The sequence below is a fragment of the Scyliorhinus canicula genome, chromosome 8, assembly GCF_902713615.1.
Source record: "Scyliorhinus canicula chromosome 8, sScyCan1.1, whole genome shotgun sequence".
In the NCBI taxonomy this organism is placed as follows: Eukaryota; Metazoa; Chordata; class Chondrichthyes; order Carcharhiniformes; family Scyliorhinidae; genus Scyliorhinus; species Scyliorhinus canicula.
In genome coordinates this window covers 72767203-72790481 of record NC_052153.1, presented here as the reverse complement: position 1 = coordinate 72790481, position 23279 = coordinate 72767203, and the positions used below count along the sequence as shown (strand labels likewise).

The 23279-nt window shown below is 46.7% G+C and overlaps 1 protein-coding gene across 1 annotated transcript in view; it reads right to left on the bottom strand.

The window, feature by feature from the left end:
* Positions 1–23279, bottom strand: part of auh (AU RNA binding protein/enoyl-CoA hydratase) — a 348073-nt gene that overhangs the window by 203738 nt on the left and 121056 nt on the right. Inside the window, exon 4 of the mRNA XM_038804728.1 lies at positions 17275–17361. Within this exon, the coding sequence (XP_038660656.1) occupies positions 17275–17361 (87 nt within the window). The remainder of the gene's footprint in view (positions 1–17274; positions 17362–23279) is intronic.

Genomic DNA, 23279 nt, shown 5'->3' with positions numbered 1-23279 from the left:
AAAACACCTTTCTGTTTACGCACGGTGGTGAGAAGAAATTAGTGCTGATTAAATTAACCCTCACTGACCCCCTTCTGCGCATAACATGAAAAATGAATAAAGCAACACCATAAACAACCGGCAAAATAAACTTTCCGAGATTGTTCTTCAAAGTCAGTATGTCTCCCCGAAAATGTTGACTTTCTGACAGCTTCTACTTTAAACCACAAACTGAAGTCGTAGCATGTTCTAGGTGAAAATCATGAGAAATTATATCTCAGCTAATTATGAATATTTTGAAAATATATCAGAAAAGTGTTTTGAATAAATACTCATAAAATCCAAGTTTGCAGACAGTGCAGGATGGCAAGCCTCACACCTACAACTAACACACACTGGCAGCTATTCAACCATGACAGCCATGCAACCCAAACATATTACAGGGCAGTCACTGACATACATCCCTCTTTCCTCAAGCAGAAGGTGGTGCATAACAGCAGGCAGCAGAAAAGTACTGGAGGAAGGCAACCATATTTAATTCCTCATGGAGAAGAGTTTGCCGAGTCTGTGGCCACTTGTGGGACTAGAGGGATAAATGATGAAGATCTCTGGCCGACCTCTTTGGACCCAGCTTTTCCCTCATCCCACAGTCTCTTCTGACCCTCAAGCTATAGATCACATAAGCGTGCATTTCTTACATTGCCCTCTTCCCCCTTCCATAACCCAAGCATTGGCCCTTTTCTCATTTCAAATACCCAGGAATAGGAACCATCCCAGTCAGAGGAAGAAACAAAAGATGACATTGAGAAGAGTCACAGTCCCTTGATCTTACACTACTAGTTCAGAGCCTGACACGTCATATACTTTGGCGAATAGGATAGAGAGGGGAACTGCACGTGACAGGCTCCGAGCCAGGGCAGAGAGAAAGAATAGCACAAGTGTTAACTTACCAGAGGGTGATGTCTCATACTAGTTCTGCAGCAGAAGACACAAATCCCGTATCAGCCTCCCCAAAGAGGCGCTGAAATATGGCAACTAGGGGCTTTTCACAGTAACTTAATTTGAAGCCTATCTGTGACAATAAGCCATTTTCATTACATTTCATTTCACAAATGAGGGATTTAATGGCTTTGGAAGGCAGCTGATGTCTCTCAGATACAATTAATTAACTTTTCAGAGTATAACTTAGTGATTCATCAAAGTTTTGCATCTCCAATTTCAATACGTCAAGCACTTGTACCAAATTACCCTCAGTGTAATTTTTTCAGAAGCTTAGTAGCACCAAGAGATTGCACTCAAACTTAGACATATTCACCAGCAAATCAAATATTGTAGCCTATATGAAATGTGTAAATACCAGTCATAGTCAATTGTACAGCATGTGATGTGGCGCAGATTCAAGTGAGTACAGCAATTACAGGGGTACAATTTGAAATCTTTCAGATCACATAGGCAGAATGCCCATGGTCAGGTTCTCAGGAAGGATGGCAGATGCATGTGTGAAATTTTCAGTTAAGTGGAAAAAAGGCGAAACTGGCAAAGTTACTTTGAGGCAATTCATAATTTTAATTCTTTTCATATGGATACAAGGTCACCAAAGATAATTATTCTTTCTCATTTTGCATCCTTCTGCAATAAAATGATTTAAAAAAGAATCTAAACAAAAAACAAAGGGCAGGATTCATCCAACGGGCAGTTAAGTGCCGACGCCGGAGTAAAAACGGGAGTGTTTTACTCTGGCGTCGGCGCCCGTTCCGGGACCCCATTATGCGGCCCACAGGGGGCTAGGATGGAGCTGGAGCGGCCTCCACCGCTCCAGCTGCCGATCCTGGCCTGAACACGGCGCCACGGGGTCTGCGCATGCGCAGGTGGGCCGGCAACAACTAGCGCATGCGCAGTGGCCTTCTTCCCTGACGGGGGGTCGGAGAATTCCGCATAAAATTCTTCAAAATAATTACAGATAGATTATCCATTATATTTGTTTCATATGCCCAGAAAGTCGTGGGGTTGGAATGATGTATCATATTTTCTTTAAACGAAGGAAAGAACAGAGACATTGCACAGTTTGAAGTAGCATAAGGGAGTGTCCCTTGATTTAATACATAATATTGTAATCACTTCAATAAGCACAAGGACATTAAACAACTAATCAGATATAATAATACAAATGCATTGCAGTGATATGGGGCGTGATTAAATGGCCACGCTGCACACGAAAAGCAGCTCGCCATGGCACAGCGTGGTCATTGAAGCCAGGAGACCCCGCTTCTGGGATCTACCTGGCTCGCAATGCCTCACATGATCTAACATGGTCTCGCAAGATGCTGTAATGTAAATCCCGGCCAAATTGGGGATCTCCCAGGGGATTGGAGGCTCCCAGGTGCATGCTCTTTGGACTGGTGGTACCCTGGTACTGCTGGTGCCACATAGGCATCCTGGAACTGCTAGCCTGCCACCCTGGCAGTGCCTAGGTGCCCAGGCAGACTGCAAGGTGCCACGGGGTGCCCTGTGTGGGTGCTGAGGAGGGCGCGGGGGGCCCTGGGACCCTCCCATAGTGTGTTGGGGTTTGTGGGGGTCATGGGTCATTTCGGGGGCTCCGGAGATCAGGAAGTCAATTTCGCTGCGCTGAGTTCTGATGAGCGGAGCTCCTCAGTGCACAAACCAGGGCTAAGTGCAGCCATGGCTTAATTGAAAATTAAAGGCAGTGATGGACGGTCTCTACCTAGAGAGAAACCCTTCTTCCAACCGCCTGAGGGCATACTGGATTTTCTCTAGTTGCAGGAACTCTGCCATGACCCCAACCACACCAAAGCTCTGGGTGGCACCAGCAACCTCCAACCAAGTCGGATTATTTGCCGGATAATCAGAGAGACAAAGGCCAAGACACCAGCTCCCTTTCTCTCTAGAAGCTCCAGCAAATCCGTCACCCCAAAAATCCCCACCAATGGACACGGCTCCAGCCTCACCCCCACAGTCATGGTGTCAAAGGGGTCGAGACGCAGAACCCGACCAATTTTGGGCAGTACCAGAACATATGTGAGTGGTTTGCCGGCCCCGTTAAACAACTCTCGCACCTATCCTCTACATCAGGGAAGAACCCGCTCATGCACACTCTAGTCACGTGAGCCCAGAGGACAACTGTCAATTGTATCAGGCACAGCGTGGCACAACAGGAAGTCAATTTCTTCTGATACAATGTCTCACTCCAGGCCCCTCCTTCCAATACCAAGCCCAGTTCATCCTCCCACCTCCCCTTTATCACTTCGAACAGAGCCTTCCCCGTCACCAGCAACTACACATGTATATCCAAGATTCCCTCCCCCAGCTCATCGCACGATAACAACCTATATCAATGTATAACATGGTAACGGGGGCACGAAGGAAGTTCTTTGTGAGCAAAGTACCGCCCCTGCATATACCTAAATTCCCTCCCCTTCGGGAGTTGGTATTTTTCCTTCAACTCCTCCAGTCCTATGAACCTACCATCTACAGAGAGATACCTAATCTCTTGAATCCTTCCCTCTTCTAAATCCTATAAGTTCCAAACCCCAACGGTACAAATCTATGGTTCTGCAGATTGGCGACAAAACCGGCATGGAGCCTAAACTGATTCCAAATTGTAAGGGATGCCACCACAACTGGCTAGTTGTATGGCAGAGAAGAATGGGAGAGGGGCAGTGACCAATGCCTTTAACACGACCCAACAGAGGAAGCCTCCTCTATTTGCCCCCACCCTGACCCCTACATCCCCACCAACCCTGCACCTTCTCTACATTCGCCACTCAGTAGTATAACAATAAATTTGGTAACCCCAACCCCCCCTTCCCCAAACAGCATCCCCTCTGTAGAAAGACTATCTGAATCCTGGGTGTCTTACCTGCCCACACAAAGGCTGAGATTAGCTTATCCACCCTAATGAAAAAAGCTTTAGGAGGAAGATCGGAAGAGATTGAAACACGTATAGGAATCTCGGCAGAACCTTCATTTTGATCGTCTGTACTCTTTCCAGCAAGGAAAGCAGGAAAGCATCCCACCTCTTCAAGTAACCTTTCACCCCCTCCACCAGACTGGCTAAGTTCGATTTGTGCATCAAGGTTCACTTGAGTCACCTGAAAATCAAGGTATCTGGATTTCGCCTTGATCAGGCTGCTTCACAGCTCCAGGGTGCCAGGTTCGATTCCCAGCTTGAGTCACTGTCTGTGCAGAGTCTGCACATTGTCCCCGTATGTGCGTGGGGTTCCTCCTTGTGCTCCGGTTTCCTCCCACAGTCCAAAGATGTGCCAGTTAGGTGGACTGGCCATGCTAAATTGCCCTTAGTGTCCAAAAATGTTCGGTGGGATTGCTGGGTTACAGGGATAGGGTGGAGGTGCGGACTTGGGTAGGATGCTCCAGTGCAGACTCGATGGGCCAAATGGCCTCCTTCAGAATTGTAGATTCTATGAAGTCTGCTGTCCAACCAGGGAATTTACCGACAATACTTCGCACTTCGTCACGTCAAGTTTGTACCCTGAGAAGGATCCAAACTTATTAGCAATCCCATTACCTTATCCATGCATGATGGAGGGTCCGAGACGTACAGCAAAGGCTGTTCAAATAAAGAATAATTAAAATGTGTAATCCCTTGGGGATTTCACACACTTCACAGATTTAGTAAAGCTGCTGGTAACTGCTGAAACTCACTTTCTACTTATTCATATTAAGTTTCTGTTTTCTATTTGGTTCACTTTAGCTGAATTAATTAATACTTTTAGAATTTAATCCACTCGATAAAGATTATTTTTCAAGGGGCGGCAAGGTGGTGCGTTGGTTAGCGCTGCTGCCTCACGGCGCCGAGGACCCGGGTTAATCCCGGCCCCGGGTCACTGTCCGTGTGGAATTTGCACATTCTCCCCATGTCTGCGTGGGTCCTACCCCCATTACCCTAAGATGTGCTGCGTAGGTGGATTGGCCATGCTAAATTGTCCCTTTATTGGAAAGAAAAGAATTGGGTACTCTAAATTTAAAATAAGATTATATTTCAAATCAAACATTAATAAAGCATAATACAAATGACTTATTTTCCACAAAGTTAAAGCATAGACATTCACGAAGTGTCAATTGTTATTGGCAGCTGTGCCTTTAGCTACCAAGGCCCAAGGTCTGAAAATCCCTCCCTAAACACCTCTGCTATCCGCCCCCGTTTCTTTCTTGAAAACCTTACTCAAAAACCACCTCTTCTGATCAGCTCCCCCCAATATTTCCGTCTTTAGCTCAACAACCATTTTTTCCTGATATATGTCCGAGAAGCACTTTGTGTAATATTTCTACATTAATAATTGCAAGTTATTGTTAAGCTAATGCGGGTATTTAAGCACAGGCACAAGAGGCATTTTTTAAGAAGAAAGTATTTAAAACAGCTTCAATTTGCCAAATTAAACTTGGATTCTGAAATACAGAATTCGACTGCAAAGTTTCCAAGGAACAAATAGCAAAAAGGAGTACAATATCTGGAGTAAAGGAGTACAGATCTTCCCAAAAGGGAACAAAGTCCCTGAGCGAGAGTATTTAGCCGCGTGTTTCCCAGCACTTGGCATGCCGATAAACACATGGCTATCCAACAGGACTCGCTTTGAATAACGGGCCTTAACAGGGAATGCCTCGGCCGCACATAGCCCTGTTTTTTTACAATGGCATCCCGATCTCTGAGGCCCACAAAAAAATCCCCGAACTTCACCTCCCAGCCAAAACATAGGAGGGTCCCCCAGCTTGTTTTCGCTAGAATTTAGAAGGTGAAGTGGGAATTTGATCAAAGTCTTTAAGATATTAATAAGAATAGACAGGGTAGATAAACTATTTCCACTGGTTGGAGATTCTAAAACTAGGGGGCATGATCTAAAAATTAGGACCAGACTGTTCAGAAGAGATGTTCGGAAGCACATCTTCACACAAAAGGTGGTAGACGTTTGGAACTCTTTCCCACAAACAGCAGGTGAAGTTAGAACAGTTGGTAATTTTAAATCTGAGATAGATAGATCATAGAATTTGCTGTGCAGAAGGAGACCATTCAGCCCATGGGGTCTGCACCGGCCCTTAGCACCCGACTTAAGCCCATGCCCCCACCCTATCCCTGTAACCCAGTAACCCCAGCTAACCTAATTGGCAGTAAGGGGCAAATTAGCATGGCCAATCCACCTAACCTGCACATCTTTGGACAGTGGGAGGAAACCGGAGCACCCGGAGGAAACCCACGTAGACACGGGGAGAAAGCACACAGTCACCCAAGGCGGAATTGAACCAGGCTCCCAGGAGCTGTGAGGCAGCAGCGCTAACCACTGTGCCACCGTGCCACCCATTTCTGTTGAGCAAAAACATTAAGGGATAGGCTAAATGCAGGTATATGGAGTTAAGCCACAGATGAGCCATGATCTCATTAAATGGCGAGACAGGCTTGAAGGGCTGAATAGCCTACTCCTATTCCTTTGTTCCTATGTCCTTTGATCCTATACTCCAGAACTAGCTGTACTCTTAGCCAATTTGTTCCAGTCAAACTGCAACACTGGCATCTATCCAACAATGTAGAAAATCCAATCCATCCAATTGCTGCCCATGAGTCTACTCCCACTATCAGCAAAGCGATGGAAGGCATTACCGACAGTGCTATCAAATCTGTTCACTAATGCTGTGTTCGGGTTCTGCCACACAGCTCATTACAGCTTTGGTCTAAACATGGACAAAAGAGCCAAATTCCAAGGTGATTACCCTCAAGATCAAGCAGCATTTGATCAAATGTGGCACCAAGGAACAGTAATGAAATCCGTGATTTCAAAGCTTGTGTTTTCGGAGACGGACGCCAATTGAAAAGAGAAACTCAAAAAGGAAATCTAAAAAGCAACCAGAGAAAGAAAACTGACCTTCCAGTTTCTAAAGAAATGAGAACTATAACTGAGATTTAAAACCAAAACTTCTGGGAAGACTGAGATTAGTTGAGGCTTTATAAAGTTGTGCAGAGCCATCAAAGCTCGGTGGTAGAAGTTGATGAGGCAAGTGGTACAGGCAAGCTGAAGAAGAAAAGTTAGAAGCTAAGAATAAGCAAATGCATGACTACAGCAGCTGTTTCTATTACTAAAGGACATTAGTGAAGCAGAGGAGTTTTACAACAATCGATGATAGTTTCATGATGGCAGCTTTCAATTCTAGATTTTATTAAGTGAATTTAAATTCCATCTGCTGTGATGGGATTTGAACCCATGTCCCCAAAGCATTAGCCTGGACCCCTAAATATTAAGGATGGATAATAGGTGTTTGCTAACCTTGCCAGAGAAGCTCACATCCCATGAATGAATTCAAAAATGGGGGGGGGGGGGGGGGATTCTCTGAGCCCCCCCGCTGGGCCAGAGAATCAGAGCAATCACGCCACGGCGCCCCGACAGCGCGCACGATTCTCCGAGGTGCAGAGAATCGGCGTCATTTGCGCCGCCGCATTTGGCGCGATGCCGGCCACGGGCAATGTTATATCCCGGCGCCATTTTTTTGCGGGCGGCCTGGGGGAGGACTGCCACTGCGCATGCGCTAGTTGGTGCCTGCCCAACTGCGCATGCGCGGGAACCAAGGCGCCACGTCTTTTATGTGGTGCCAGGTCTCCGTCGCCGTGCCGAGGCCCCGCCCCCACAAATCACGCAACACCCCTGCCAGCCCCACGGAGGCCCCAGAATAGGGTCTGGGAACGGGCGCCGACGGCAGAGTAAAGCACTCTGGGCGCGATTCTCCCCCCCCCCACGCCGGGTGGGAAAATAGCGGGAGGGCCTCCCGACATTTTTCACGCCCTCCTGCTATTCTCCCTCTCCCCCCCCCCCACCCCCCACGCCACAAATCGCCGCTCGCCGTTTTTTACGCCAAGCGGCGATTCTCCAAGGCCGACGGGCCGAGCGGCCGGTGCTTCACGCCCGTTTCAACACGGCAGCAAACACACCTGCTCGTCGCCGTCGTGAAACGGGCACCAGAGGGCATAGGCCCACGATTGGTGCCCACCGATCGCGGGCCGTGGGTCCGTAACGACGCACTCTTTTCCCTCCACCGCCCCGCAAGATCAAGCCGCCATGTCTTGCTGGGCGGCTGAGGGAAAAGACGCCAACTGCGCATGTGCGGGTTGGCGTTGTCCAACCTGTGCATGCGCGGCTGACGTCATCGGCCGCGTCAGCCGGCGTGACGCTTAACGTGCGGCCTTGACGGCCGTCGTCAAGGCCGCACGTCAAGCGTCACGCATTTGCGGAGAATCTCGCCCTCTGCTTTTTATTCCGGCGTCGGCACTTAAGACTCCCGTTGGGAGAATCCCGCCCAGGATAGTTGTGCACGGAGCACTGGCTATGTGGCAAAAGTGATCTCACAATGTAGCACAAGATCAGCTAATTTAGGTGAATTACATAAACTCCCTTTATCTAACACCTGGTGTGATGGAAGTGCCTCTTTGAGGTAACCAGAGTTTCGGTAGCCCTTCAGAGCTACTGGGAAAAACTAAGGATTGCAGCCATTTGAAGATAAAGGAAGCAAATGGAGTGAAAAATCTGTTAACAAGGCTTATTTTCTCTTTTCTAACTCTTTTTCATTATATTTGTCAGCCTTTCCAAAGGCTGCATAGCGTACCCAAAAAAGCAGAAATGGCTGTAATCTTTAGTATTACAGATACCCATACTTCAAGCTCGGCTCAAATTCAAGCAACTTCCAAAGGAGGTCCTTGTCACACACTAGTGCTTCAAGGAAACCATGTTGCTGAGAAAAGTCACTTACGAACACCCAGAATACGTTTCAGATGGGCTCAAGGAAATCTGTTGTACTTCGGAAAAAGTAACAACGCAAACGAGTCCAGCTATTCCATCGAAAAAGGTAAAAGTCAAGGGCATGCTAACAGGTGCATTATATTTAACTGTGAGAAACACATGAGCTGAATTCAATTTGAAATTATATGCAGAATTGTTCTCTCCCACCAGTGGCAGGCAGGATTCATGGCAGGTGAGGGCAGATAATACAGAGGAAGCTGAAAAATCAGTTTCCCAATTCAGAAAATGACTGTAGAAACTTGCAGTCCCAACCTTCATGGCAAGATAATGGTGGTTCACCATTCCCGGCAGAGATCATTGGCAAGTAATTTTGCAACTCATTGCTGGGATTCAAATGAACACCGAACTAGAGTTGTGTATAGCTGCAGCAGGCAATGGAGCGTGACAATGATCTTTGTGGTGGGAGGGAGAGGTTGAATATGGGAAGAGAGGCATAAAGAGATGGGGTGAGTGTGGAGACCAAAAAGGGTGAGGGGACAGACTAAAGTGTTGCAGGGGAATGGAGGGGAATGTGCAATAGCCATGGGGGGGGGGGGGGGGGGGGGGGGGGGGGGGGGGGGGGGCATGGTGGTAGGGGTTTGGGGTGGGTAGCGTGAGTGGAGATGTGCTCATGTGCAAGTGGAGAAGAGAAGCATGGAGGTTTGAGTTCAGAAAGAGATGTCTGTGAAATCCATTCTGAATCCTGAGTGGCAAAACGAGGAATCATGACTATTAATGGGGACAGTGGTATGTGGTAGGGTGAGAGTCCTGCAATCACGGGTGAAAGGACAGTTAAGGTTGTAGGAGGGGACACAAAATGAAGCATGGATCTTTAGAGTGGGAAGGATGAAGGTGGGCATTTCCAAGTGTTATGATTCCAGTTGATGTTATAACTGGACGGGAAGTTCCCAGAATGGAACCCTGGATCAAAAGACTGTGGGTGCAATTCTCCGACCCCCACGCCGGGTGGGAGAATCGCGGGAGTGCCGGGCGAGTCCCGCCACGCCGCCCTGGCACCCGCACGTGATTCTCCCAACCCCGCAAACCGGCATGCCGCGTTTCACGACAGGCCGCTCGGAGAATCGCCACTCGCCGTTTCTAACGGTCGAGCGGCGATTCTCCGGCCCGGATGGGCCGAGCGGCCTGCCCAATCCGACGGGTTCACGCCGGCGCCAACCACACCTGGTCGCTGCCGGCGTGAACAGCGCGCGAATGCTGCGTGCGCGGCCTGTGTGGAGGGGGAGGAGGATCGAGCACCGGGGGGGGGCGCTCAGTAGGGGTCTGGCCCGCGATCAGTGCCCACCAATCGTCGGGCCGGCATCTCTAAAGGATGCACGTAATTGACGAGGCGCCGCTCCTAGCCCCCTGGGGGTGGGAGAATAGGGGGCGAGGAACGGCCTCCGACGCCGGAGTGAAACACTCTGGTTTTCACTCCAGTGTCGGCACTTAGTCTCCCGATGGGAGAATTTCGCCCCGTATCTCTTACTTTACAAGGAGGAACAGAGTCACATAATGGCTAATTAGGTGTAACAAAATAAAAATACGTTTATTAAATCTGAAAAATTGGATTATTATATAATACTCCTTTACATCCCCCTTAGTTTAACAATTACACACATATTTTATTAACAGAGATTACAAAGTACACCTTAAACTACAATGGTCTCATAATACACAAAGAGAGTATTTTCTGCACTCCCGGAGCGTTTCTCAACAGAGAGAGGTGGCCTGCCATTGGTCAGCAGCAGATTTGGAATTGCACCAAGGTTCTTTTTTATTTTTCAATCCCTCCAAATTTTCCTTCCCATCGCTTTTTCAAACCTATTTCGGAGTTTGGACGGCAAGATGCCGAGTGACAGTAAGACTCTATTGTAAATAAGGAGAGGGCATCCAGCAGAGGGCTGCAGAGCAGAGCCGCTAATTGGCTGATCGGGGGAAATTTGCATCAGTGCATTGCAGTCACTGTATCCACAAGGTGTACCTGAGCAAGACACCCTTTGTGTTCAAGTGAAGGCAAGCACCCAGCAGAGGGCAGCAGAGCGGAGCCGCTGATTGGCTGTTGCAGGGAAAATTTGCATCAGTGCATTGCAGTCACTGTATCCAGAAGGTTTACCTGAGCAAGACACACTGCGTGTTCAAGTGAAGGCACGCATCCAGCAGAGGGCAGCAGAGCGCAGCTGCTGATTGGCTGTTGCGGGGAAAGTTTGTATCAGTGCATTGTGGTCACTGGATCCAGAAGGCGTACCTGAGCAAGACACACTCAGTGGTCAAGTGAAGGCTAGCACCCAGCAGAGGGCAGCAGAGCAGAGCCATTGATTGGCTTTTGTGGGTTCAATTTGCATCATTGCATTGCGGTCACTGTATCCAGAAGGTGGTTTGTGGAGAAGCTGTTGTCAAGTGACAGTTAAATCCCAAACACTTCTTCAGTGTTTCCCTCCCTACCTCCTCCTCTAACCGAAAAAAAAATCACTGTAAGGATGCCAGCCGAGTAAAGGTCTAGAGGGAGACTCAAGGGCAGGTAGGAGTAGAAAGAAGATGAACCGTGACGTCACAGCCAGCAGGTAAGTGATTGGCTGGTGACTGGTCAGTAGTTTTCCTTTTCCCTGAGGTGTGTCGATAAGGTTAAGGTTTTTCTATTTCTTTTTTTTTGTCGTGTGATTGGTAACAATTTTTCTTTTTTTTTTCCTTTTTCATTTATCTATTATTTGATATTATAGTTGGACAAAGTTAAGCTTAAGATTAAAAATGGCAGGAGATCTCAGACCCGTGACATGCTCCTCTTGCTCAATGTGGGAGCTCAGGGACGTGGCTGATGTCCCTGGCTCCTTCACGTGAGGGAAGTGTTTCCAGCTGCAGCTCTTGTTAAACCGCATGATGGCTCTGGAGCTGCGGATGGACTCACTTTGGAGCATCCGCGATGCTGAGAAGGTCGTGGATAGCACGTTTAGCGAATTGCTTACACCACAGATTAGGATTGCTGAGAGAGAAAGGGAATAGGTGACCAAAAGACAGGGAAAAAGCAGGAAGGCAATGCAGGTGTCTCCTGCGGTCATCTCCCTCCAAACCAGGTATACCGTTTTGGATACTGTTGGGGGAGATGACGCACCAGGGGAAGGCAGCAGTAGCCAGGTTCATGGCACCGTGGCTGGCTCCGCTGTACAGAAGGGCAGGAAAAAGAGTGGAAGGGATATAGTCATAGGGGATTCAATTGTAAGGGAATAAGCGGTTCTGTGGTCGAAAACGAGACACCCGAATGGGATGTTGCCTCTCAGGTGCACGGGTCAGGGAAGTTTCAGATCTGCTGCAGAACATTCTGAAGGATGAGGGTGAACAGCCAGTTGTCGTGGTGCATATAGGCACCTATGATATAGGTAAAAATGGGATGAGGTCCCACAAGCAGAATTTAGGGAGTTAGGAGCCAAGTTAAAAAGTTGGACCTCAGAGGTAGTAATCTCAGGATTGCTACCAGTGCCACGTGGTAGTCAGAGTAGAAATGGAAGAATAGGCAGGATGAATGCGTGGCTTGAGAGATGGTGCAGGAGGGAGGGGTTCAGATTTTTGGGACATTGGGACCGGTTCTGGGGGAGGTGGGACTAACACAAATTGGACGGTGTACACCTGGGCCGGATTGGAACCAATGTCATTGGGGGTGCTTTTGCTAACGCTGCTGGGGAGGGTTTAAACTAATGTGGCAGGAAGGTGGGAACCAAATGAGGAGGTTGGTGGACAGTAAGGAGGTAGTAACTAAAGCCTGTAAGGAACTAGATCATGAAGTCAGCGTGACTAAAGGGAAGAGTAGGCAGGGAGCAGACGATGAACGCAAAGGGACTTGTGGTCTGAGATGCATTTGTTTTAATGCAAGAAGTTTAGTAGGTAAGGCAGATGAACTTAGGGCTTGGATTAGTATCTGGGAGTATGATGTTATTGCTATTACCGAGACTTGGTTGAGGGAAGGGCATGATTGGCAACTAAATATCCCAGGATATCGATGCTTCAGGCGGGATAGAGAGGGAGGTAAAAGCGGTGGAGGAGTTGAATTACTGGTCAGAGAGGATATCTCAGCTGTGCTGAAGGAGGGCACTATGGAGGACTCGAGCAGTGAGGCGATATGGGCAGAGCTCAGAAATAGGAAGGGTGCAGTAACAATGTTGGGGCTGTACTACAGACCTCCCAATAGCGAGCGTGAGATAGAGGTACAAATATGTGAACAGATTATGGAAAGATGTAGGAGCAACAGGGTGGTGTTCATGGGAGATTTTAATTTTCCCAACATTGACTGGGATACACTTAGTGTCAGAGGTCTAGATAGAGCAGAATTTGTAAGGAGCATCCAGGAGGGTTTTCAAGAGCAGTATGTAAATAGTCCAACTCGGAAAGGGGCCATACTGGATCTGGTGTTGGGGAATGAGCCCGGCCAGCTGGTTGAAGTTTCAGTCGGGGATAACTTTGGGAGTAGTGTTCACAATTCCGTAAGTTTTAGAATACTCATGGACAAAGACGAGAGTGGTCCTAAAGGAAGAGTGCTATATTGGGGGAAGGCCAACTATGCCAAAATTCGGCGGGAGGTGGGTAATGTGGATTGGGAGCAGCTGTTTGAAGGTAAATCATGTCTCACCATCTTAATAGAATTCTTTGAGGAAGTGACAAAGTTGATTGATGAGGGAAGGGCTGGAAATGTCATATACATGGACTTCAGTAAGGCATTTGATAAGGTTCCCCATGGAAGGCTTATGGAGAAAGTGAAGTGTCATGGGGTCCAGGGTGTACTAGCGAGATGGATAAAGAACTGGCTGGGCAACAGGAGACAGAGAGTAGTAGTGGAAGGGAGTTTCTCAAAATTGAGAAATGTGACCAGTGGTGTTCCACAGGGATTGGATAGGATTGGATTTGTTTATTGTCACGTGTACCGAGGTACAGTGAAAAGTATTTTTCTGCGAGCAGCTCACCAGATCATTAAGTACATGAGAAGAAAAGGGAATAAAAGAAAATACATAATAGGGCAACACAAGATATACAATGTAACTACATAAGCATTGGCATCGGATGAAGCATACAGGGTGTAGTGTTAATGAGGTCAGTCAATAAGTGGGTCATTTAGGAGTCTGGTGACAGTGGGAAAGAAGCTGTTTTTGAGTCTGTTCGTGCGTGTTCTCAGACTTCTGTATCTCCTGCCCTGGAAGAAGTTGGAAGAGTGAGTAAGCCGGGTGGGAGGGATCTTTGATTATGCTGCCCGCTTCCCCAGGCAGCGGGAGGTGTAAATGGAGTCAATGGATGGGAGGCAGGTTAGTGTGATGGACTGGGCGGTGTTCACAACTCTCTGAAGATTCTTGCGGTCTTGGGCCGGGCAGTTGCCATACCAGGCTGTGATGCAGCCAGATAGGATGCTTTCTATGGTGCATCTGTAAAGGTTGGTAAGGGTGAATGTGGACAAGCCGAATTTCCTTAGTTTCCTGAGGAAGTATAGGCGCTGTTGTGCTTTCTTGGTGGTAGCGTCGACGTGGGTGGACCAGGACAGATTTTTGGAGATGTGCACCCCTAGGAATTTGAAACTGCTAACCATCTCCACCTCGGCCCCGTTGATGCTGACAGGGGTGTCTACAGTACTTTGCTTCCTGAAGTCAATGACCAGCTCTTTAGTTTTGCTGGCATTGAGGGAGAGATTGTTGTCGCAACACCACTCCACTAGGTTCTCTATCCCCTCCTGTATTCTGACTCATCGTTATTCGAGATCCAGCCCACTATGGTCGTATCGTCAGCAAACTTGTAGATGGAGTTGGAACCAAATTTTGCCTTGCAGTCGTGTGTGTACAGGCAGTAGTGTAGGGGGCTAAGTACACAGCCTTGCGGGGCCCCGGTATTGAGGACTACTGTGGAGGAGGTGTTGTTGTTCATTCTTACTGATTGTGGTCTGTTGGTCAGAAAATCGAGGATCCAGTTGCAGAGTGGGGAGCCAAGTCCTAGGTTTTGGAGCTTTGATATGAGCTTGGCTGGGATTATGGTGTTAAAGGTGGAGCTGTAGTCAATAAATAGGAGTCTGATATAGGAGTCCTTGTTTTCGAGATGCTCTAGGGATGAGTGTAGGGCCAGGGAAATGGTGTCTGCTGTGGACCGGTTGCAACGGTATGCGAATTGCAGTGGATTAAGGTGTTCTGGGAGTATGGAGATGATGCGCTTCATGATCAATCTCTCAAAGCACTTCATTACGACTGAAGTCAGGGCCACCGGACGGTAGTCATTGAGGCACGTTGCCTGGTTCTTCTTTGGCACCGGTATGATGGTGGTCTTCTTGAAGCAGGTGGGGACCTCGGAGTGGAGTAGGGACAGGTTAAAGATGTCCGCGAACACCTCTGCCAGCTGGTTACGCAGGCTCTGAGTGCACGACCAGGGATCCCATCCGGGCCCGTTGCCTTCCGAGGGTTCACTTTCAGGAAGGCCGATCTGACTTTGGAAGCTGTGATGGTGGGTATAGGTGAATTACGGACTGCTGCGGCACACAACAGCGGATTGTTGGTTACCTTCTCGAACCGAGCATAGAATGCATTGAGTTCATCGGGGAGGGGTGCGCTGCTGCCAGAGATACTGCTCGGCTTTGCTTTGTAGCTTGTTATGTTGTTTAGTCCTTGCCACAACCGCCGAGAGTCTGTCTGTGACTCTAGCTTGGTTTGATATTCTCTCTTGGCATCTCAGATGGCTTTGCCAAGGTCGTACCTGGATTTCTTATATAGGTCAGGATCCGTGCTGGGACCACTGTTGTTTGTTATATACATAAATGATCTGGAGGAAGGTATAGGTGGTCTGATTAGCAAGTTTGCAAATGACAATAAGATTGGTGGAGTAGCAGATAGTGAAGGGGACTGTCAGAGAATACAGCAGAATATAGACAGATTGGAGGGTTGGGCAGAGAAATGGCAGATCAATCCGGAGTTCAATCCGGAGTTCAATCCGGGCAAATGCGAGGTGATGCATTTTGGAAGATCCAATTCAAGAGCGAACTATACAGTAAATGAAAAAGCCCTGGGGAAAATTGATGTACAGAGAGATCTGGGTGTTCAGGTCCATTGTACCCTGAAGATGGCTGCGCAGGTCGATAGAGTGGTCAAGAGGGCATATGGCATGCTTTCCTTCATCGGAACGGGTATTGAGTACAAGAGTTGGCAGGTCATGTTCCAGTTGTATAAGACATTGGTTCGGCCACGTTTCGAATACTGCGTACAGTTCTGGTCGCCACATTACCAAAAGGATGTGGATGCTTTGGAGAAGGTGCAGAGGATGTTCACCAGTATGTTGCCTGGTATGAAGGGCGCTAGCTATGAAGAGAGGTTGAGTAGAGAAGATTAGGATTATTTTCATTAGAAAGACGGAGGTTGAGGGGGGACCGCATTGAGGTCTACAAAATCATGAGAGGTAGGGACAGGGTGGATAGCAAGAAGCTTTTTCCCCAGAGTGGGGGACTCAATTACTAGGGGTCATGAGTTTAAGGTGAGAGGGGAAAAGTTTCAGGGAATTATACGTGGAAAGTTCTTTACGCAGAGGGTGGTGGGTGCCTGGAATGTATTGCCGGTGGAGGTGGTAGAGCCGGGCACGATAGCGTCATTTACGATGTATCTGGACAGATACATGCATGGGCAGGGAGCAGATCCTTAGAAAATAGGCGACAGTTTTCGACAGAGGATCTAGATCAGCGCAGGCTTGGAGGGCCGAAGGGACTGTTCCTGTGCTGTAATTTTTCTTTGTTCTTTGAGGGTGGAGGATGCTGGTGCTCCCTAACCTGCTGCATTATTATTGGGCGGTGAATGGCGAGAAGATGAGATGATGGTAGGAGGAAGGGGGATCGGACTGGCCCTGTTGGAGGAGGAATCTTGTAGGGGAGCGAGCTTGAGGCTCTGTCGACTGCCCCGTTTCCTTTTTCCCAGGGAAGTATACAAGCAGCCCAATGGTGGAATCTTCATTTAAGATCTGGAATTAGTTGAGGAGACACTTTAAATTAGGGTATACATCGGTATTAACACCATTATGTGGATACAATAGATTTGCACCTTGGAGGGATGGATGGGATGTGAAGGAGATGGTGGGAGGGAGGGATAGAGTGGGTAACCACTGTGCCACTATGCCGTCCACTTTTGCATATGTTTTTCTGATGGCTTCTTCACTAAACATTTTGTTATTACCAGTTTTTCGATCCCTCACAAATGAAGTTTATTAAGACAAGAAAGGTTATCATTCATTCCAAACTCATTCTTTTCAATACAAAACAAAAAGATACTTTTTTTTAGCCTTAATTTAACTTGAGAGTCATTCTATGTTGACTGCATTTGCTTCAGCAAATGAATCCAATTTATTAAGTGAACAAAAGCACTAGAATTATAAAATACATAAAAACTCTGCAAAAGCTAGCCACTGTTTTTAGCTAGTTGCATAATCAGTGCAAGTTTAATATGCGCACTGTACATTTCCAAATATTTTGTGTTCACTATATTATTATTAATCTTAGATCATTACTTACCCAGCTCATTAATTAAACTTCTTGCTTTGGAAACAAATGGACCAACTTCACTTGCTTGCATTTTTGCTCGTTCTTTCAAATCAGCACCTGAAATAAATGAATCTTTTCAATACTCTTAATTTGAACAGCAGGTCCTTAGCCTCACAAAATGACCGCAAAAATGTTTGCAAAGCTACAATATCACAACTGATTCACTGTAAATATGACAGTTTAGTATCTGTAGCTAGAAGCATAATGTAAGTAAACCATGATCCATACATCAATAAGAAACAATATTTTAAATTTCTGAGCCACATTCTGCAATTTGGCATCCATTAAGATGGAAATTGTGGAAGAATGTCAGGAGAAAATCCAAGCCAGAATCTACAATCAAAAACAAAATATTTCATGGTCCCAATTAGAGAACAGAGCAAGCAAAATACAAATTTGTGCAAAGGATAGCTCATTAAACTGGAAGTGTTAATTACCAAATGTATTTAAAATAGTCTAAACAGTGACAAAAGCTAGAATATCTATAACCATAGAATCATAGAAATTTACACCACAAAAGGAGGTCATACAGCCCATTGTGTAAGTGCTGGCTGAAAAGGTGTTATCCAATTAAATCCCACTTACCAGCTCTTGGGCCATAGCCATATATTTTCGGGCACTTGAAGTGCATATTCAAGTAAATGTGATGAGGGTTTCTGCCTCTCCCACCCTTTCAGGCAGCAAGTTCCAGAACCCTACCACTCTCAGGATAAAAATATTTCTCAACTGTCCTCTAATCCATCTACCAATTACACTAATTCCATGCTCCCTGGTTATTAGCCTCTGTTAAGGAAAATGTGTACTTCACACAACTCCATCTAGACTACTCAATTTTATACACCTCAATTAAATTTCCTCTCAACGTCCTCTGTTCTAAACAACCGCAGCCTATCCAAAGTTTCCTCATAGCTCAAATTCTCCAGTCCTGACAGACTCCTCGTAAATCTCCTCTGGACATTGTTTAGTGCAATCATATCCTCCCTGCAGAACTGGCTGTAGTGCTCTCACTGTGGCCTAACTAATGTTTTATACAAGCCACACTCCAAACATGCTTGACTAGTTGTAAAGACTTTGGAGATTTCCAGAGGTTGTGAAAAGCACTATATGAATGCAAGTTTGTTTTTCCAAAACTGCTTGATTAGTTGTAAACACTTTGGAGATTTACAGTGGTTGTGAAAAGCACTATATGAATGCAAGTTTGTTTTTCCCTTTTTTTAGCATAACCTCCCTCCTCTTGTATTCTAAGCCTCCACCAATAGCAGAAAATGTCACTAATACCTTCTTAACCATCTTATGGCTGGGACTTTCCAGCCATTCCTGCCGGTGAAAATTTCTGGTCCCGCCGCCGGTGAGATCTTCCAGTCTGGCCGACAGTGAAGCCCCCACCACAGGTTTCCCGGCGATGGGGAATACATGCAATGGAAAACCCTGCTGACAGTGGCGGGAACGGAAGATCTCACCATCAGCCAATGACGGGCCGCCTCCGCCGTTGCTCAACATGCCTCCTGGGGATGCAGAAAATCCCGCCCTATCTGGAAGCAGGGATGATAGTGAAGTTTAAGGGGCATCTTGACAAATACAGGAATAGGATAGGAATAGAGGGATACGGGCTCCGGAAGTGTAGAAGATTTTAGTTTAGACGAGCAGCATGGTCAGTGCCGGCTTGGAGGGCCGAAGGGCCTGTTCCTGTGCTGTACTTTTCTTTGTTCTATGTTCTTTGTTCTTTGTCTGTTCTTCTGTCTTCAGGAATCTGTGGATATGAACGCCAAGGCCCCTTTGTTCCTGCTGGCTTCTCAATATCCTATTCATTCCTTATTCCCTTGCCTTGTTTTCCCTCACAAATGCATTATGTCAGACTTCTCTGGATGAGTTCTATTTGCCACTTTTCTTCCCACCTGAGAAGTCGCACACATTAAATCTTCCTTTCTCACTGTCCAACCACAAGGCCAATATTTGTATAATCTGCAAACTTCTTAATCAGCCCCACAGCAAACCCCTGCCACACTTAATTCTAAATCATTGCTCTGTACTATGAAAGGCAAAGGACCTAGTACTGAACCCTGCAGAATTCCACAGGAACCAGCCTTCCAATCACATACGCTCCCATCAGCCATTGTTCTTTGTTTTCTGCCACCTAGTTAATTTTGGATCCACCTTTCCACTTTCACGTGGATCCCATCAGATTTTACTTTTCTGACTCATCTCAGAGAGATGATGTTGTGGTGGCAATGACATTGGACTAGTAATCCAGAGATCGAGACTAGTGTCCTGGGGCATGGATTCAAATCGCACCACGCAGCTAGTGGAATTCAAATTAAATTCAATTAATTCAAATAAAAAATCTCAAGAATGAAACTATAAACCCAATAATGGCATTTAGGGAAGGAAATCTGCCATTCTTACCTACATGTGACTCCAGATCCAAGAAACATGGTTGACTCTTAATGACCTTTTGAAATGATGGGAAACAAATGCTGGCCTTGCCAGCAACACCTGGATCCCATGAAAGATTTTGTTTTTAATAAGGGTCCTTATCGAAAGCTTTGCTAAAATAGATAAAGAGTAATCAGATGCACGACCTTCATTAAATATTTTGAGGCAGGAACAAGGAGGTCAATCAAGTTAGTCAGACATGAACCTTCCACAACAAATCCCTTCAGATTGTCCTTGATTTATCTGTGCTATTCTAAATGACAACAAATAATGTCCCCCCAGAACAGCTTTCAATCATTTTTCAGCCACCTACGCTGGACTGACTGCTTATTATTATTCGGGCTTTCCTTTTCTTCCATTTTAAACAATTGTCTAATGTCAGCAGTTCTCTAATTCTTTGGCAAAATGCCTGTAGTCAGACAGGAGATGGAAAATGATGATCAGGGCTTCTGCTATTTTCTCCCATTCTTCTCTTACCAGTCAGGCATTTCACCCAGACGTGGCAATTGTAGCCATCTGGGATGGCCACTTACAACAAGAAACATGGACGTTCGCAAAGCCTAAAGGAAAATGTGGACAATGTAAGATTCAGACAGGCACAGAGCTTGAATGTATATTTGTGAGCAAAGAATCCAGACAGCACCGAAACCCCCAACCGATTAGCATTTTGATGGCCCATCTCCGTAAGACAAAGGAGTGATACTCCGATAACCGATACAAGTCCAGACATTCAGCACCGCTCCCTTTACTCAGGAAGCATAAACAACAGGGTCAACGACCGCTTAGGACACGGCCAGACATCAAGGCACCCGCCCCTTTATTGGCTCAGATCGAAGGCAGTGATCGAGAACTGCCCAATTAATTGGGTCCAAACCTAACCTTTTGGGACCACCCAAAAGAGCGCGAAACTCCCCAAGGATAAAGAGAGACACTGCCATGTGTTCGATCTCTTTTGGACCTGGCGCTCCGGCAACGTCCATCTCCAATCGTAGCACCGCCAGAAGCAAGTTCAAGTTCTATGCTCGCTACCAGACGGATGGGCCCAGCTGAGCAGCAGTTACTTCTCCAGACCCAGTAGATCCAGATTCGAACAAAGGCCACTGTTCCTCTGACCTAAACCAAGTGCCTGAAGTTAAGACAGGTTATCATAGTTGTTAGGAGTAGTTAACTAGTAGTGTTTATGTTGCATGTGTAAGTTAATCTTGTGTGTAAATAAAGTACCATTGATCTTGAACTAACTAACTGGTTGTTTGGCTCTTTGATCGATATCCGGGTGAAACTTGTGGTGGTATCATTTGTACATGGCGACTCTTAAACCAATATAAGATCAATATCTAAAGAAGGGCAGCCTTATTGACTGCCATATTTATAGCAGGTAAAAAAAGGCAACACAATTTACCTACGTTCAATGATTTTAATTGTTTTAATATTTATAGCAATTTGGTAGTACAGAACTTGAGTATTGCTGAATAAGAGACATGTCGGAGCTTTTCACCTTGCCCTCAGCAGGAAACTTCAAAAGAATACCAATATAAGGAAGGAACGACAATTTATACCGCAGGAGAAGAAAGTGCTGATTGGTTGGCAAGTGGACTCCGATTGGTAGGGGCGTTGCCTTGGAGGATGCACCAAACATTGATTTATGTTTAAATCAGGCAGTTTGACCCTGAATGGTCACGGCATAATCCTGAGGAATGAGTCAGCGAATGACTATCGTTTATTTTGTTTAGCTGAAATAGGCACAAATGTGTATACATGTTCTTTCTGTTTGCAAAGAACAGGGCCACGTGTATTAATATATGTAAGCTGCCAGTACACATGAATGCAGCACACTGACAATCTGAAATTGGTTGTCAGCGTAATTCTTAGCAGACCGAGAATTATTTACTGATAATTTAGAATGACCAATCAGGGCACCAAAAAGCTGTCCCGTTGACGAACAATTTGGAAAAAATTTCACACCCCACCCATGGTCTCTGCTTGATAGTTGCCAGAGCTGCTTCAGAGCTCACAACCCCAAATGATCAGGCAGCAACCCCAACAGAAGTTGCCACCCACAGTTTGGGAAACTCTGCTTTAAGGCACTTATGGACAAGTAGAACACTGTTTATTTGGCTCCAAAAATAATTTTTTGCTGCATTGGCAAAACATAATTGCCAAATACACTCAGCTGGATTCTCCGCGCCCCGACGCCGAAATCACGTTCGGTGACGGGGCAGAGAATCAGTGTCTGCACACAAAATCAGGACCGGCGCCGGTTTCGCTGTCCTCCGCCCCCCCCCCCCCCCCCCCCCCCCAAAATCGGCGTACTCAGGAAGTACGCCTGTTGCACGTTTTACTTGAGTGTATTACGCGTTTATTGGAGTGTATTAACACGCCTCCGTTTAAAGGCCGTGTGCTTAACACTACTACAGCTCTGTGTATGTAATTCTGCTCGGAGTCGCCAGGTGCCGTATTTAGACACCTCACAAGTATATCAAGGTCAGGTTCAAAGTAATAAATCTGTACACTGATTAGTAAGTTCAAACGATTGATATTTATTATAACCAATATAATAAATACACATGCATACGCTAAAGACTAATACTTATTTCTACTATTAAACGACTAAATACTTATCTAAGTAGGAACCAGCAAGGTCAGGGGACAAGGCCTTTGTTCCTTTCTGGACTGCACCTTCTGTTCACTAATAGTCGGCAAGAGTATAAGCAATGCCTGGGTCATGTAGCGAGCGTTGTTTTAGCACTTACTGAACGATGGCTGATGCTCAACGGCCGGTGATGAAAGACAGGATCTGGAGGCTGGGGTCGGAGTCAGGATGCAACAGCCTAGGCCGGAGTCTGGAAGCAACAGAATCATGTGCTTGACCTTCTTTTTATAGGTCCTAGAGGTCCGTGCCCCTTGGGGCGGGCTCTTTCACCTGCTAGGTATCGATTGGGTCTTCTCCCAATCGATATTTTCCAAACCCCCCAATCTGAGGGTCGCTTCTCGATGGGTGGGGCGGTTTCTATGGTGCTTTGTGATGGATACTTATGGTGCCGTTTCGTCTGGGCGTCCACTCAAAGTATCCATTCAAACCCAAATGTTTCTATTGTGTGGGCCTAGATCTGGATCACCTCATTACTATGCAAATCGTTGTTGCCATTTACACCTTTAGCTGAGATCCTGCACCTGGCCATAAACTGGTTTCTGTAAGTGCAGAATGCTAATTAGCCTTCTGCAAACTGCCTGTCCTTGCTAAGACTGTTTTCTCCCTGCAGCCTTAGCAGTTCTTCATGTTGTAGCCCAGTGTCCATCTTAGGTGGCTACACGCCACGCCAAGTATCCACCGCCTCAAGCCATTGCCTGAGGCCTGCCCCGCTATTCACAATCCCCGACCGGCCAAATTCCCAATGGCGTGGATCTAACATGGTCCTGCCGTTCGGGAACCTTGCGTGGTGGCTGCAGACTCAGTCCAGGACCGCCACAGTTGGGGGAGGGCCAATCGGAGGGCAGGGGGATCTCATTCGGGGCTGGGGGCAATGTGTTTGGGCGGTCCGGGG